At 41.5% G+C, this 15,731-nt stretch overlaps 1 protein-coding gene across 1 annotated transcript; it reads right to left on the reverse strand.

The window, feature by feature from the left end:
* Positions 1-8,822: 8,822 nt before the first annotated feature.
* On the reverse strand, positions 8,823-10,033 carry LOC138875733 (uncharacterized). Its single transcript, XM_070154596.1, has 3 exons — positions 9,845-10,033; positions 9,354-9,730; positions 8,823-9,000 (listed from the first exon to the last, which is right to left on the reverse strand). Exons 1-3 carry the CDS (start codon positions 10,031-10,033, stop codon positions 8,823-8,825), a joined length of 744 nt encoding a protein of 247 aa, XP_070010697.1.
* Positions 10,034-15,731: the final 5,698 nt, after the last annotated feature.

Here is a 15,731-nt window from a genome sequence, read left to right on the forward strand (position 1 = left end):
TTAGACAATAATCGACATCAAAATGAAATAATAGAACACTCTGTAACGTTTTTCCTCTGTTCTGGTACCAGAAATAAAAAAGAACAATAGAAAGGAAGAAGAAAATTTCGAACCCTAATTTTAATTTTTCTTCCGAAATCTCTCTAAAATCCTCTCCGAAAAATCCCCCTTTTCTGAAAATATCACCCTTCTTATATAGGCCTTCAAACTTCTCGAACCTTCTGCCCTCTTCTCCAAGAAATCTTCAAAAAAAATATCTTCCCCGAATCTGAAATTTTATCCCTCTTTTGATGAAAAAACGGACAAATGGAGGGAGTGGATCAAATCGAAATTAATCCAACGCTCCCCATTTTTCCTTATTTTCATCCGAAGGGCTAAAAATCCAAAATAAATCAAAGAGAGCATATGAGGGAGAGGGAATCTATCAGAAACGGTTATTCCACGAGGAGAGAGATGAACGGGGGACCATCAAGCTTGGCGAGTTGAAACGCCAGATTTTGGGTGTGATTTGGTGAGTTGAAGCAAGACAGAACCGGGCATGGGAGATAGGCGCCGTTTGAGTCTCTAGTTTTAGGGTTTAGTTTAGGGGGGAAAATGTTAGAACATGGTTTATGTATTAAATAGGAGTGGGGCGGGTCACAGGTGGATCGGGCGTGGGTCTACGCGTGGGGCGGGTAATTGGGTAGTTTTAAGTTCAGATTTTGGGATGGGTTTGGGATGAAGAATGGTTTGGGCTTCCACAATTTTGGCCCAACAACCTTTTATTCTTAAATTCCCTTTTCTTCCCTTTCTCTCTTTTTTTTAAAAAAATTTTTAATTAATGAAATCCTAGAATTGAAATCCTAAATTATCTGAATTGAAAAATTAAACTAATCATAATAAAAATTATTTAGTCCTAACTTGAAAATAAAAAAGTTAATAAGCTAAAAATTACAAGGTGTAAAATGAGATATTTTTGTTATTTTCATTTTTTAATAAAGAAATAGTTACTAATTAATTCCAAAAAATGTAAAACCAAACCTAAATGCAATGCATGATATTTTCTTTTGTATTTTTTCACGATTTTTAATGGAAATTAAATGTGCACAAAAAATGCAAATAATTAACAAAATTCTACAAAAATCTATAAAAATTGCAAATTATGGGAAATATTTATTTTATGGTAGCAATTCATATAGGGCAAAAATCACGTGCTCACAGCTGCCCCTCTTTGCTCGGAAACATGAAGAGTTTTTGTGCAAAGATAAAGTGAGCGAATACGAGCGATTTTTGCCTGTTTGAATACTCCGTGAGAAGTATTTTTGAAATATTTGACCGCATCTTGCTTCCGAGGTTGCCTACATATCCTTGGCTATAAAGGAATCAGCTCAATGTAGTTTGGGAAGTTTTGATAGTTGGGACTACCAGGAAGCTGTGATTTCACTGTTGCTGCTACTGCTACTGCTTGTTGAACTCCTTATTACACCAAGACAAAATAAAAGAAGCTAGACTGAACTATGATCTATGAATTACAAGAGTCCTATCTACACATCTTCAAACTTGATCTTGCAGTTTCTGCAGCTCTGTTGACTTGTACTCTCCAGATGAGCTTCCTTTGTCGCTAACTTGAATTGCATTCCGAAGTGAATTCTCTTATTCTCCAGGTGGCGTCTGATTGCTAACATTTGAACTGTATTCTCTTACTCTCCAGGTGAGCTCCTGATTACCAAAACTTGATTTGTATTCCTTTTGTTACCATAAACTGTCTTCCCTTGAAACTTGTGATGTCTTCCTTTGAAACTTGAACTGCTTTCCTTATTCTCCAGGTGGGTGCCTGATTGCCAAACTTTAACTGTATTCCCTTACTCTCCATGTGGGCGCCTGATTACCAAAAGTTTAACTGTATTCCCTTGCTCTCCAGGTGGGCGCCTGATTGCCAAAACTTTAATTGTATTCCCTTGCTCTCCAGGTGGGCGCCTGATTGCCAAAACTTTAACTGTATTCCCTTGCTCTCCAGGTGGGCGCCTGATTGCCAAAATTTTAACTGTATTCCCTTGCTCTCCAGGTGGGCGCCTGATTGCCAAAACTTTAACTGTTTTTCCTTGAGGCTTGAACTGCTTCTCCTTGTTCTCCGGTTGGGTGCCTGATTTCCAACACTTGCATTATTTTTCCTTGCAACTTGAACTGCTTCTCCTTATTCTCCAGGTGGGTGCCTTATTTCCAACACTTGCATTGCTTTTCCCTCGAAACTTGACTTGTTTTCCCTTGTTCTCCAGGTGGGCTCCTAATTGCTGAACTTGAACCGCTTTTCCTTGAAACTTGAGCTGCTTTCCCTTGTTCTCCAGGTGGACGCCTGATTACCAACATTTGACTTGTATTCCTTTCCTCTGAAACTTGAATTGTTTTCCCTTGTTTGCCAGGTGGGTGCCTGATTGCAAACACTCGAACCATCTTCTCTTGCATTTGGAACTGTTTTCCCTCGAAACTTGTACTATTTTCCCTTGTTCTCCAGGTGGGCACCTGATTGCTAAACTCGCACCGTTCTCCTTTGAAACTTGAGTTGTTCCCCCTTGTTCTCCAGGTGGGCACCTGATTGCTGAGCTTGACGCGCTTTCCTTTGAACTTGTGTCGTCTTCCCTTATTCTCCAGGTGGGCGCCTGATTGCTGAACCTGAACTGCTTTCTCTTGAGACTGCTTTTCCTTGGAGCTGTCTTCCCTTGTTTTCCAGATGGGTGCCTGATTATCTAACCTGACTTGTCCTCTTCTACTGTCTTCCCTTGTTCTCCAGGTGGGGCTTGATTGCTTGAACCTGAACTGCTTTCTATTCTTGAAACTCGTGTTGTCTTTCCTTGTTCTCTAGGTGGGTGCCTGATTTTGACAAAATAGACAAAACAAAAGAAATTTTTTGCTCCAATTTGATATTGGGAACATTTGTGAGTGTTAACCGATTCTTGTTATCAAAATAAATTCTAAACTAAATTCCTTTATCCTGAAAATTTCAAACCAAGCCTCATCTCAAAAGTAAAAAAAAAAAAAAAACTTAAATGCCAAATTATACTTCCCAAAAGTAGACCTCTTGTTAGACCTTGTCATTTGTGAGGGTCTCAAAACTTACTAAATCCTGTTATCCAGGAGGGTATTGGAACTTATTGCCGAGCCTGTCTGGCACCTGCTTTCCTTACGGTGGGTTTCTCCGAAACAAACGAAATTTCCTGCCCCTGTTTCAATCAAAGAAAAATCTTGTCAGTTTGAAAATGTGGTGATTAGTTTATGGCATTCTTGCTGTAGGTGGCCCTTTTACTGCCATACTTTGTTCTGCTCAGCTGCATCTGACTGGCAAAGAGTTATTTCACCTTCTGATTGAATCTTAACCGCGAAACCCTGAATGACCCAAGTGCTTCTATCGTCAATATGCCATTTTATCATATCTGTATTTCCCATATGAACCTTTGTGTTTCTCCCCACAATTCACGAAACCACTTGATCATTTGAACCCCAGCTAACACCTTATTTTCCATCTCGCATCATGTTATTTTTGGCATGTTGTGGTTGCACTTTGCTTTATGCAATTTGGAAGTTGTTAATGAGCTTTGCGATTCTTTCTTTTGCTTAGCAAGTCTAACATTGAGAAAGTTTTAGAGTAATAAACCCAAAAGGTAATAAAATGCAATGACTTCAAGAGTTATGAATAGAGAAGAGAATCAAAACAGAAAGACTATTTAAGGAGGAAAGAGAAAAATGACTTATCTGAGTGAAGTTGCTGGCATCAATGGTCATGACATGCACTTCAGAGTAATCATCCTAGTCCATTCAGTCAATCCTATTTCAGTATTCACACTTTATGTCTAGGGTTCCTATAATCTGATTCCTTTGCAAAGTCAACAACCTTGTTCGGCTTGCGGTGCCCTGAAGGGGTTTTCACCAGCAAACCTCTCTCATTTATTCATCTCTCAACTCACAGTCGCCTTACGGTGCCCGTGAGGGTTTTTACTAATAAGACTCTCTCATTTTTTTCTAATTTTACCTCAACTTTCTATCGCCTTACAGTGCCCGTGAGGGTTTTCACTAATAAGACTCTCTCATTTTTCATTTTTCCTACTTAGATCGGAGTGTTGCCCTTGATATGAATCGCACCTCTACTTGATCGACTTGGCATCTCTCGAAGACTGATTGGAAGGTCTTTATTTGGGCCATAATGTGGGCTTTTGGATAGGGTTAGAAAGAGAGGATATCACAAAGGCTCAAAAATAGCTTGAATGGGTTCAGAATTACAACTTTTGGAATTAGATCTCTTACAACAACCACAACTTTCTGCCCCAGTTTCTTTACATGGGGACTTTTGAATTTTATTTTGATGGGACCGAACCGTGAGGCTGCCTACGTATCCTTAAAAGGAATCAGGTCGAACGTAGTTCATGTCATAGGAATTGCTTTGTTTTTTGTACTTTTCTCTTCTTTTTTTCTTTACCCCTTTTCCATTTTTCTTTCTCTTTTTCTCTTCTTTTTCTCTTTACTTAACTTTTGCGTTCGTGTTTCTGAATTTTGCTACTGATTCCAAAAGAGGGGTATGAAAGGAAATAAATAAGGCTCAAAAGGGTATCAAGGGATAAAGTATTTAGATAGCAGAATAAAATGCCTTTGTCATTCCAATCTTCAAAATATGCCAAGTTCAAACAACAATTTAGACAAACTAAAGAAATCATACATAGTATATTTTGACTACATCAGAATTGATAGCCATATCTACACATTTGCCTTCTATATTTGTTAAATATAAAGTACCATTGGACAACACTCTTGTTACAATGAATGGCCCCTGCCAATTTGGGGCGAACTTGTCTTTTGCTTCGGCCTGATGTGGAAGGATGCGTTTCAATACTTGCTGACCCACTTCAAATTTTCGCGGATGCACCTTCTTGTTATATGCTCTTGCCATTCTCTTTTGATACAACTGGCCATGACACACTGCTGCCAATCTTTTCTCATCAATCAAACTCAATTGCTCCAGACGGGTTTTGACCCACTCATCATCATCAATTTCGGTTTTGGCAACAATCTGAAGGGATGGAATTTCAACCTCCGCGGGTATCACTGCTTCAGTGCCATATACCAATAAATAAGGAGTTGCACCTACTGAAGTGCGAACAGTAGTGCGGTAACCCAACAGAGCAAAGGGCAACTTCTCATGCCATTGCCTGGAAACTTGCACCATTTTCCGAAGTATCTTCTTTATGTTCTTGTTGGCTGCCTCGACTGCTCCATTCGCCTTGAGGCAGTACGGGGTGGAATTTTGATGCGTAATCTTAAACTTTTGACATACTTCTTTCATCAGATGGCTGTTAAGATTAGCACTGTTATCTGTGATGACCACCTTTGGGATTCCGAACCGAAAAATGATATTTGAATGAACAAAAATCGACCACTGCCTTCTTGGTCACAGATTTGAAAGTTTGAGCTTTAACACTCTTGGTGAAATAGTCAATGGCCACCAGAATGAACCTGTGCCCGTTTGATGCCGCGGGCTCAATTGGTCTAATGACATTCATTCCCCAAGCAACAAAAGGCCATGATGCGGACATTGTGTGCAACTTAGATGGTGGAGCATGAATCAAGTCTCTGTGTACCTCGCATTGATGACACTTACGCACAAAGCTGATGCAATCTCGTTCCATGGTGAGCCAATAATACCCTGCTCGAAGAATCTTCTTTGCTAGAACATTCCCGCTCATATGCGGCCCACAAACTCCAGAATGTACCTTGGTCATGAAAGTCATGGCTTGCTTAGCATCGATGCACCTTAAAAGGCCAAGATCTGGAGTTCTTTTGTACAAGACTCCCCCGCTCAAGAAAAATCCACTAGCCAAACACCGAAGTGTTCTCTTTTGATCATTTGTGGCTTGTACCGGATATACCCCCATCCTGATATACTCCCTAATGTCATGGAACCCCGGTTCACCATCAAGTTCTTCCTCAACCATATTATAGTAGGCATGCTGATCACAAACTTGAATATGCAGAGGGTCGACATATGCTTTATCCGGGTGGTGCAACATTGACGCCAAGGTAGCCAAAGCATTGGCAACTTCGTTATGGATCCTTGGAATATGCCTGAACTCTATTGATCGAAACTATTGACAAAGATCATGCAAACATTGTCGATACGGTATGAGCTTTAAATCCCGTGTCTCCCATTCTCCTTGGATCTGGTGTACTAACAAATTTGAATCTCCCAAACTAGCACTTCCTGGACTCACATGTCCACTACTAATCTTAAACCCAAAATGTATGCTTCGTATTCTGCCATGTTGTTGGTGCAATAGAAACGAAGCTGAGGTGTGACAGGGTAGTGGTGCCCTGTCTTGGAAATAAGCACGGCCCCTATTCCAACACCTTTCATGTTAGCGGCCCCGTCAAAGAAAAGTTTCCAACCTGGTTTTTCAACCTGCTCCACCTCGTCAATATGCATCACCTCCTCATCGGGAAAATAAGTTCTCAATGGTTAATATTCTTCATCAATCGGGTTCTCGGCCAAATGATTGGCCAATGCTTGGGCTTTCATCGCGGTCCGAGCACATAGATAATGTTGAACTCTGTGAGCAAAATCTGCCACTTTGCAAGTCTCCCTGTGGGCATAGGCTTCTGAAAGATGTTCTTCAAAGGATCCAGGCGAGAAATGAGGTAAGTAGTGTAAGACGACATATAATGCTTCAACTTCTGTGCTACCCAAGTCAGGGCGCAACATGTCTTTTCAAGGGGAGTATACTTAACCTCATAAGATGTGAACTTCTTGCTGAGATAGTAGATGGCCTGCTCTTTCCTGCCAGTGATGTCATGTTGATCCAATACACAACCAAATGAATTATCCAAGACTATCAAATAAAGAATCAAAGGCCTCCCAGGTTCCGGCGGGACCAACACAAGTGGGTCCGATAAATACTCTTTGATCTTATCAAATGCTTCCTGGCACTCTTCAGTCCATTTGACCGCGTCATCCTTCTTTAGTAGCTTAAAGATCGGCTCACAAGTTGTCGTGAGCTGAGCAATAAACCTGCTGATGTAGTTCAGCCTCCCTAGTAGACTCATCACCTCGGTCTTGTTCTTTGGCGGTGGCAATTCTTGGATAGCTTTGATCTTTGACAGATCCAACTCAATGCCTCACCAATTGACTATGAACCCCAATAGTTTCGCAGATGGAACACCAAATGCATACTTTGTAAGGTTGAGCTTGAGATTGTACATGCGGAGCCTTTGGAAAAACTTCCTCAAATCTCTGATGTGGTCAGACTGCTTCCTGGATTTTATGATCACATCATCCACATAAACCTCAATCTTCTTGTGTATCATGTCATGGAATATGGTAGTCATTGCCCTCATGTAAGTTGCCCCAGCATTTTTCAAACCAAAAGGCATGACTCAATAGCAGTATGTTCCCACAACGGTGATACCTAAACCTTTACTTGGCATAAAACCATTTTTCAGCATTTCATAGGCCACCATGACGCATGTAGAGGCTATCTTTGGAGTTGGAATACATTTCCCTTATGGAACCTTCTCGACTGGCACTGTTTCAAAAACTTGATAAACCCAAGGCCCTTTGTCATCTTCAGCCTCAATGAACAGGACGGAGGCATCCTTGTGAGCACACAAATTCTCCTCACCATGCACGACGATATCCTGCTTATCCCACTTGAACTTGACCATCTGGTGCAACGTGGACAGGACTGCTTTGGAGGCATGTATCCAGGGCTGACCTAACATCAAATTGTAAGAGACGACTACGTCCAGTACTTGGAACTCCATGGTGACTTCCACCGGTCCTATTGTTAATTTAAGCATTATATCGCCAACCGAGTCTTTTCCTCCACCGTCAAAACCTCGGATGCAATGTTGTTTTTGTGAATCCTCTCATCATCAACTTTTAACTTGTTTAGAGTAGAGAGAGGGCAGATGTTTGCACTAGAACCATTATCAACTAACACCCTGGTGACCATAGAATCTTCACATTTTACCGTAAGATAGATAGCTTTGTTGTGTTAAGTACCTTCCACAAGTAACTCATCATCAGAGAAGGTGACCCTATTCACCTCAAATATTTTGTTGGTGATCTTCTCCAGATGGTTCACTGAAATTTTGTCTGGGACATGAACTTCGTTCAGAATTTTCATCAGGGCCCGACGATGCTCATCTGAATGGATCAACAATGACGACAAGGAAATCTAAGTGGGCGTCTTTCTCAACTGCTCCACAATGGAGTAATCTTGTACCTTCATTTTTCTCAAAAACTCCTCCGCTTCTTCTTCAGTGACTGCTTTCTTTACTAGAACTAGGTTATCTCTGGATGTTTTAGCTTTCCTTAACTCTTTCGGGGCAAAGCATCTTCCCGAACGAGTTAATCCCTGGGCCTCATTGACTTCTTCTTTTACTTCCTTTACCTTATAGGTCACTATCACCCGTTCATAGTTCCATGGGATAGCCTTGGTTTTGACTACCAGCAACTGGATTACAGGCTTGATGATGACAGGGTCCATATGGGCACCCTCTACAATTATGATAGGCTTACTCACCAACCCTGGCATGACCACTTTTGGATTATATTTCTTTGCTACATCATCACTTGGGGAACCTTTCTTAACTACCACAGACGGCTCACCGTTTGTCATGCTCAACTTGTTCACTAATCTTTCAACCGTTGGTTTTTTGACTGGCTTGACCTCATTAGACCGAATCATCATGATGGATTGTGAGGGCTTCTTGGGTTCCTCTTCCTTGTGTAATATCTCGATCATGTTTGTTTCTTCATGGGTTGGCAATGGGTTCTAGTTGATGTTGGGTGCCTCTGGGGTTTAGACTTCAATCTGGTTTGTGTCGGTGAACTCCTGGATGGCATTTTTCAAGTGCCAACACTTCTCCGTATCATGCCCCGGAGTACCAGAACAATATTCACAGCTCACGGAGTAATCAAGATTCTTTGGAGGAGGGTTTGGCAATTTCGACTCAATTGGCCTCAGCATATCTAATTGCCTAAATCTATGGATTAAATTGGTATAAGACTCCCTCAACGGGGTGAAAGTTTTCTTTCGCTGCAGCCTCTCATTTTTGAACGCTGGTTGGGTCGGAAACCTGGGCCGACAGGGTTTCGGTAGGCTCGTAGGGGTGGGTAACCATTTTGTGGAGCTAGGTAGGTATTTTGTGGGGCTGGGGCACGCCATTGTGAGTAGGCAGGAGGTTGAGTATATGTTTGGGCATTGTGGACAGAAATCTGAGGGTCTGGTGATGGGAATTAGTGTTAGGGTGGATTATATGGGGTTTGGGTGTAGGTTCGGTGATGGGATCGAGGCTGGGTATAATGGTGTGACGGGCCCCTCGGTCCAAACCATGATCCTGAATCAATTGTTGCCACATCTTCTTCCTTTTTCTTTCTGATCACTCCTCTAGTACCATTTTGAATGGCTTGGGTAGTTGCTTTGATGGTCAAGTAGCTCATGATTTTGCTTGATTTAAGACCTTCTTCCACCATGCCACCCATTTTCACTACCTCGTTGAAAGACTTGCCTATGGCCGATATCAGATGGCCAAAATAAGTAGGCTCCAGAGCCTGCAGAAAGTACTCCACTATTTCGCTCTCCTCCATCGGAGGGTTGACTCTTGCCGCTTGTTCTCTCCAGCGAAAACCATATTCTCTGAAACTTTCACTAGGCTTCTTCTCAATCTTAGTCAGAGACAAACGATCTGGGACAATCTCGATGTTGTACTGGAAATGACGAGCGAATGCTTGGGCTAAATCATCCCAGGTATACCATCTGCTATGATCCTGACGAGTGTACCACTCCAATGCCGCGCCACTCAGACTCTGGCTAAAGTATGCCATCAACAACTCATCTTTCCCACCAGCTCCTCTCATTTTACTGCAGAATCTCCTTAAACGGGCCACCGGGTCTCCGTGCCCGTCATACAGATCAAACTTCGGCATCTTAAACCCCATAGGCAACTGAACATCAGGAAATAGACACAAATCCTTGTAGGCTACGCTCACCTGGCCTCCCAATCCCTGCATGTTTCTGAACGATTTTTCCAAACTTCTTACCTTCCTGAACATCTCTTTCTAATCTGGGTTTTTAGGTGGTTTCTCAGTCTCGACAGGGAGGTCAAAACGAGGAGTGCAGGAGTAATGATCTGGGACCTTGAAAGTAGGTTCAGGGGGATAGTATTGGTTATCTTGGTTATGTAATAAGGGCTCACTGGAGGATCTATAGAGTGTAGCGGGCGGGGGTGCCATGAAAACAGGGGTGGCTAGTGGAGGGGGGTATGGGATTGGTTTGGGTGGTGGTGCTTGTGGGGTTTGGGAAGTGGTGCCTTGGTAGTGGTGGTAATGGGGCAAGCCTGGAGATGAATCAACAGTGGGGGGTTCTTAGGATTGAGCTAGTGGCGGGACGAAAGCCGGGTTGGCGGGGTATGATGGTGGTGGGTGCCCTTTCATCCATTCCTAATACATCTCTTCCATTTGGTGTTTCAACTTATGTAGCTCCTCTTTCAGACTAACATCAGACTCTTCCCCTTCCCTTGACGGATCAATAACACTTGCATCCAGTTCTTGGCTGGCCATGATCAACTTGTCTTTGGACCTGGTGTTGTACGGACTTGATGACAACAAGCAAACTTGTTAGCAATTAAGAGCTTAGCAGATAGGTAACCGCACGTTGAGGATGCAATGCACCTAAAAAGTTAACCATTTCTATTATGAATTTGAACGGCTGCTTGCTTCATCCCGGCTTTCACTAATTTCATTTTGCAATTTCTTCCTCTCTTTTTTTAATTCCTGCTTTTATTTGGTTGATTATTGTTTTATCCTTTTATTCTCTCATTTTTCCTCTCTTGTTTTGCGATTATTTCTTTCCCACAGTTTTCTTGTTTTCTTTTTTTTCCTTTTCATTTCACAGTTATGATCGAATTCTATGGGGATTGCCTACGTATCATGACGCTGCATGAATCAGAACAAGCGTAGTTCTAGGACAATGTGTGAAATAAAATAAAAAAACAAAAAACATTTTTGGGGTTTTCAAATTTCATAAAATAAAAGAAAACATCTTGATTACGACGACTTCTCCTACAAATTTAAACATAAAGACTGACAGACTTGATGAGTGGACCAACAAACTTCAAAAGAAAGCTGACAATACAGACTCGAAAATGAACTAACAAACTTAGAAGAAACTGACAATACAGACTCGAAAATGAACTAACAACATACAGACTCGAACAAACAAAATTAAGAATACACAAGTGCCTCAACTACTGCTCTAGTTGGCCTTACTGTGGGCCTTTGCGCCATATCTTCTTGGAGGCGAAACAAGTCATCCATGATTTACCGGACAAAAATCATAACTGAAGCGAAGAACATGGACTTGATCATGTCTTCACACTCATTGCACTTCATCACAATGTTGTCCGCAATTCTCCTAACCCTTTCCCTGATAATACCCTTCTCCTGTAGCAACTGTCTGATTTGCTGAAATCTGGCATCCAAAATTTGTTCGGCTGTATGATTTTGCTCTTGAAGCTGCTGCAGGTCTTTCTCTAACTGTGCCATCAGGGCATAGCAGTGCTCCCTTTCTGCTTTGACATCTCTTGCCTACTTGGTCATCTCATTCTCAAGGACATTGACCTTTTTATTTATACTCACCATTCATTTGTCATACTTATCCTTCAGTTGCCGAACGAAACTGGCTTGTCCCTCCACATTCTTAGCTAACTTGGCTTAGGCATTTGCTAGCTCAGATTTAGTCTTTTGCAAATCATCCTCATAGTCACGTACTTTTTGTGTTGTAAGGCTGTAGATGAGCTTTTCATCCTTTTTGCTTCTGCCTGGGTTCTTAGCTGCTATTCTCATTTTTCGAACTTGGGCTCGGAGAACCTCATTTTTTTGGTCAACTTTATTCTTTCACCTTCAGCTTCTTGTGCTTGGAGATCATTGTTGAATTCCATGTTTCTCAACTTCTCTTCCAAGGTGTGAATCACGGTTTGATATTTTTTCTCATTTTCTCCCCAAGCCAACCTTTCTTGGATTTTATCATCAAAATCTTGAACATGATATCTCTTGGCAGGCCTCTCGGGCTTGGGCTCGGGCTCAGGCTCTAGTTCGTTGTTTACACAAGACCTTTTCTCAAACCATGCGGCATAATTTGGTTCTAATTCCCCTTTGCAACATCTGGTACCTGGGTGCCATTTTTCAGATACCAGCAGCTATTCCAATCCCGCTGAACTAAAGTCTCGGGCAATGCAGCTTGTGGATGCAGCTCAATGACTTGGGTGGTTAGATCTTCATCTTCGGGAACAATCTGATATCTTCTTAACTGCCTTAAGACCCTATGCGGTGCATATGGATGGATACTCCTCACACCCATCAATCTCAGGTAGCCCTTGGTAGCCATCATGTATATGGCTTCTGTCATTGGGAGCCATCTTATAGTCCACTCTGACTTGCTTTGAGAGCTTTCAAGTGGGAGACCTAGGCTTCAAACCCTTCTGGCACGTTGTAGTCTTTCACCCTTTCCTCATAACTCTTAATGAAGTTATCCGGGCTTGAACCATAACTCATGAATTTGGGGTGATGGTGGAGATGCTCGATCAACCACATTTGTAGAAGAATATTGCAACCTTCAAAGAATTGAGCCCCGGCTTTGCACAATGTCAATGCCCGATAAATGTCTGCCAGCACTAATGGGACAAGTGTGTGATCTTCCTTGGTAGTAAGTATTTGTGCAATTCCGACTATACGAGTATCCACTGTCCCTTCCGCATTTGGAAAGACCATGATCCCAAAAATGCCACAATAAAAGTGAACCGACGATGAATTTGCCAAAGGCCCTTATCTTGTTTGTTGCTCAAACCCTTTTCATGCGTTTCGAACCCAGCTGAGTGCCCGAACCTGAAGTACAAGAAGTGGAAAGAACAACACCCTTTGCTTACATGGACCTTCTTCATCTGTTTACTGATATTCAGGAGGTCAAAGAATTTTTGCACCGAAGGAGCCCTTGGAAATATAAGTTGTTGTTTCCTCAGATCTCGGTCAAACTCAATATACCCAGCCATTTCCTCCAAAGTAGGGGTGATCTCAAAGTCCGAGAAACGAAAAACATTATGGATAGGGTCCCAAAAAATTACCAAAGCCTTGATTAGATCTTCCCGTGGTTTGATTTACAAACTGTTTATAAGGGCACCCAACTGTTTTTTCACCCACTTCTGACCATCTTCATCTAGATCATTCCACCACATACTCAACCGCAACTGAGCCTATTCTATGACCACTTCTGATGGGTTCTGAGCAGTGTTCATTTGTACCTGTGGGAGATTAAGGTTAGGTTTGACTCCGGTGGATCCTTTTTGTAAAACAAGTTTTTTCAATTTCTAGAAGAAAAATCAACGGACCATGATTCCTTCCCCTATATGCTAATTTTAGCAAAAATGGTCATTTTTGCAAACGTGGCCCCTTCGCAATTCCAAATAAACTTTGAGGCCGGGGAGAACTACTTTAAGGAAAAATGACACTTTACCGACAGACTTGTCCGTTCTTTTACGAAAATAGCCCTTCGACAACTGAAGATACTCTAAGGCTATCTCAACAAGAACGGCTTAAGACATTACCGAAGCTGGATCGGCTTATTTTTACCAAAACCCCAAACTACATTTATTTGACCATTTACTCTCTTTTTTTTCTTTTTTTTTCGAAAAAATAAGGCCGAACCTTATGTAGGTTGCCTACATATCCCACATCTGGTGAGAATCAGACCTGCGTAGTTTGGTCAGTTTTGACACATTTGAAAAGGACACAGTATTGACTCTTTTGAAATGACTCTCTTTCTTTTCCTCTTTTTTTGAAATTTTTTTTGGAAGTTTTGTGACATTTCCAAATACCAGGGATTTTTTTAGAATCGGGTTTTATTTCCTTCTCTACATCACTCTTGTTTTTTCTTTTGCTTTATTTTTCCTTAGTCGGTCAGCATGCAGGCCGAATCAAATAAATGTTCACATAACACATAGGATGCATCAAGATGGTCTATTATTTTGGGTACACCTGTCCTAGACGGACCCAACCCCTGTGTTGAGTCCCCTAAGTTAAATGCATATGATGCAAACAAACGTTCCTACTAGAGATTCGGCATGAGGCTGTATTTTTCTAGGTTTAAATCCTGGGGTTGTGTTCTAGACCTGGCTTACCCTAGCAGACAACTTGAGCCGAAGAAGGAGCAACGTACCGGGAGCACTGAAGTCTACTCGGCCTTGTTGCTGGCCCAGCCCCGTTCTTATTTGGTATAACTTCTACAGAAAAAGCGGGTCACGCGAACGTGTGCACCATTTTCAGAAGACTTAGACGGGTGGCATAAGAAGACAGTTATATACAATTCAAACAATATTAAAGCGGTAAATAGATAGCATTTAGCACAAAAGGTTCACAGAATACAGTAATATTAACAATAAATGAAGCCAAGTAAAAATCATATTAACAAGCTCGAGCTCTTGAACCCTGAACAAGAGATTCCGGGTTCGTACCCCGGCAGAGTCGCCAAAGCTGTCACACCTACTTTTTCCTACACCCCGGTGAGGGATATAAGGGAGTTTTATCAAATTTAAGTGACAATCGAAGCGGGATTATTTAAATTAAAATTAGAGTTTCCACTTGGGATAATTTATGGTGTCCCAAGTCACCGGTTTAAAATCCCAAATCAAGGAAATTGACTCTATTTAAGGTCTGCGAACACAGAAATCCGGGTAAGGAATTCTATTAACCCGGAGAAGGTGTTAGGCACTCTCGAGTTCCGTGGATCTAGCACGGTCGCTTTGATCATACTTGGCTTATTAAATTGTTTGATTACTTATTTTAGAACCTAAGTGCATTTGCCTCTTTTAATTAAGAATTTATCTTGAAACGGGTCACGCGTACGTGTACACATTTGTTTGACGCGTCAAAATTTATGTCATGCGATCGTGTCCACAACTAATAACGTTTTATTATTATTAAGAAAGTTTGGCCGAAGTTGCGCGAACGCATACTCCGAGTTTGTTTTTAGAAATCATAATCATGTCACGCGAACGTGTCCACAATCACAATGATATATTAAACAGGCCTAAAGCAAACTACGAACATTTGTCGTTTTTATATCTAGATCATAAGATTAAAACGAGGGCCATGAATGATTAACTTGTGGATGGCACACCTCGGATCATATGAACTAATTTTAATTTAGCGGCCTATTAAAAACAATTTTATTATTAAAAAAGTTAGATCAAAGTTGCGCGAACGCATACTCCGAATTGATTTTTAGAATTGTAATTACGTCACGCGAACGTGTACAGAATCACAATAGTATTTTAAACGTGCCTATAGGCTTTTCTATAAATGTTCATTTCTAATAACTAATCATAATATTTGTGAGGGCCATGGGCTACGTGATTGGATAGCGCACCTCCACTTATTTAAAGAAAGGCAATTGTGCTTATGGAGCACTTTTACTAGCATAAAATTCATGCTCATATCTTAAAGGGCGGGAGTAAATTAATCACTAATAGGCTTTGGTCTTCCCCACTTCCCACGGCCCAACAAACCTTGGAGGTCAAATTAATCATGCGAGGCTAGCTTGACGCCCCAGAAGCGCTCATCCAAACAAATACATCAAACAAGCAAACAAAGAGAGGAAAGGAAATGAGGAAATAATGTGAGTCCAAATATGATGGGAGCAATAATGATATTTCCATGC

The sequence above is a fragment of the Nicotiana sylvestris genome, chromosome 8 (assembly GCF_000393655.2).
Source record: "Nicotiana sylvestris chromosome 8, ASM39365v2, whole genome shotgun sequence".
NCBI lineage: Eukaryota > Viridiplantae > Streptophyta > Magnoliopsida > Solanales > Solanaceae > Nicotiana > Nicotiana sylvestris.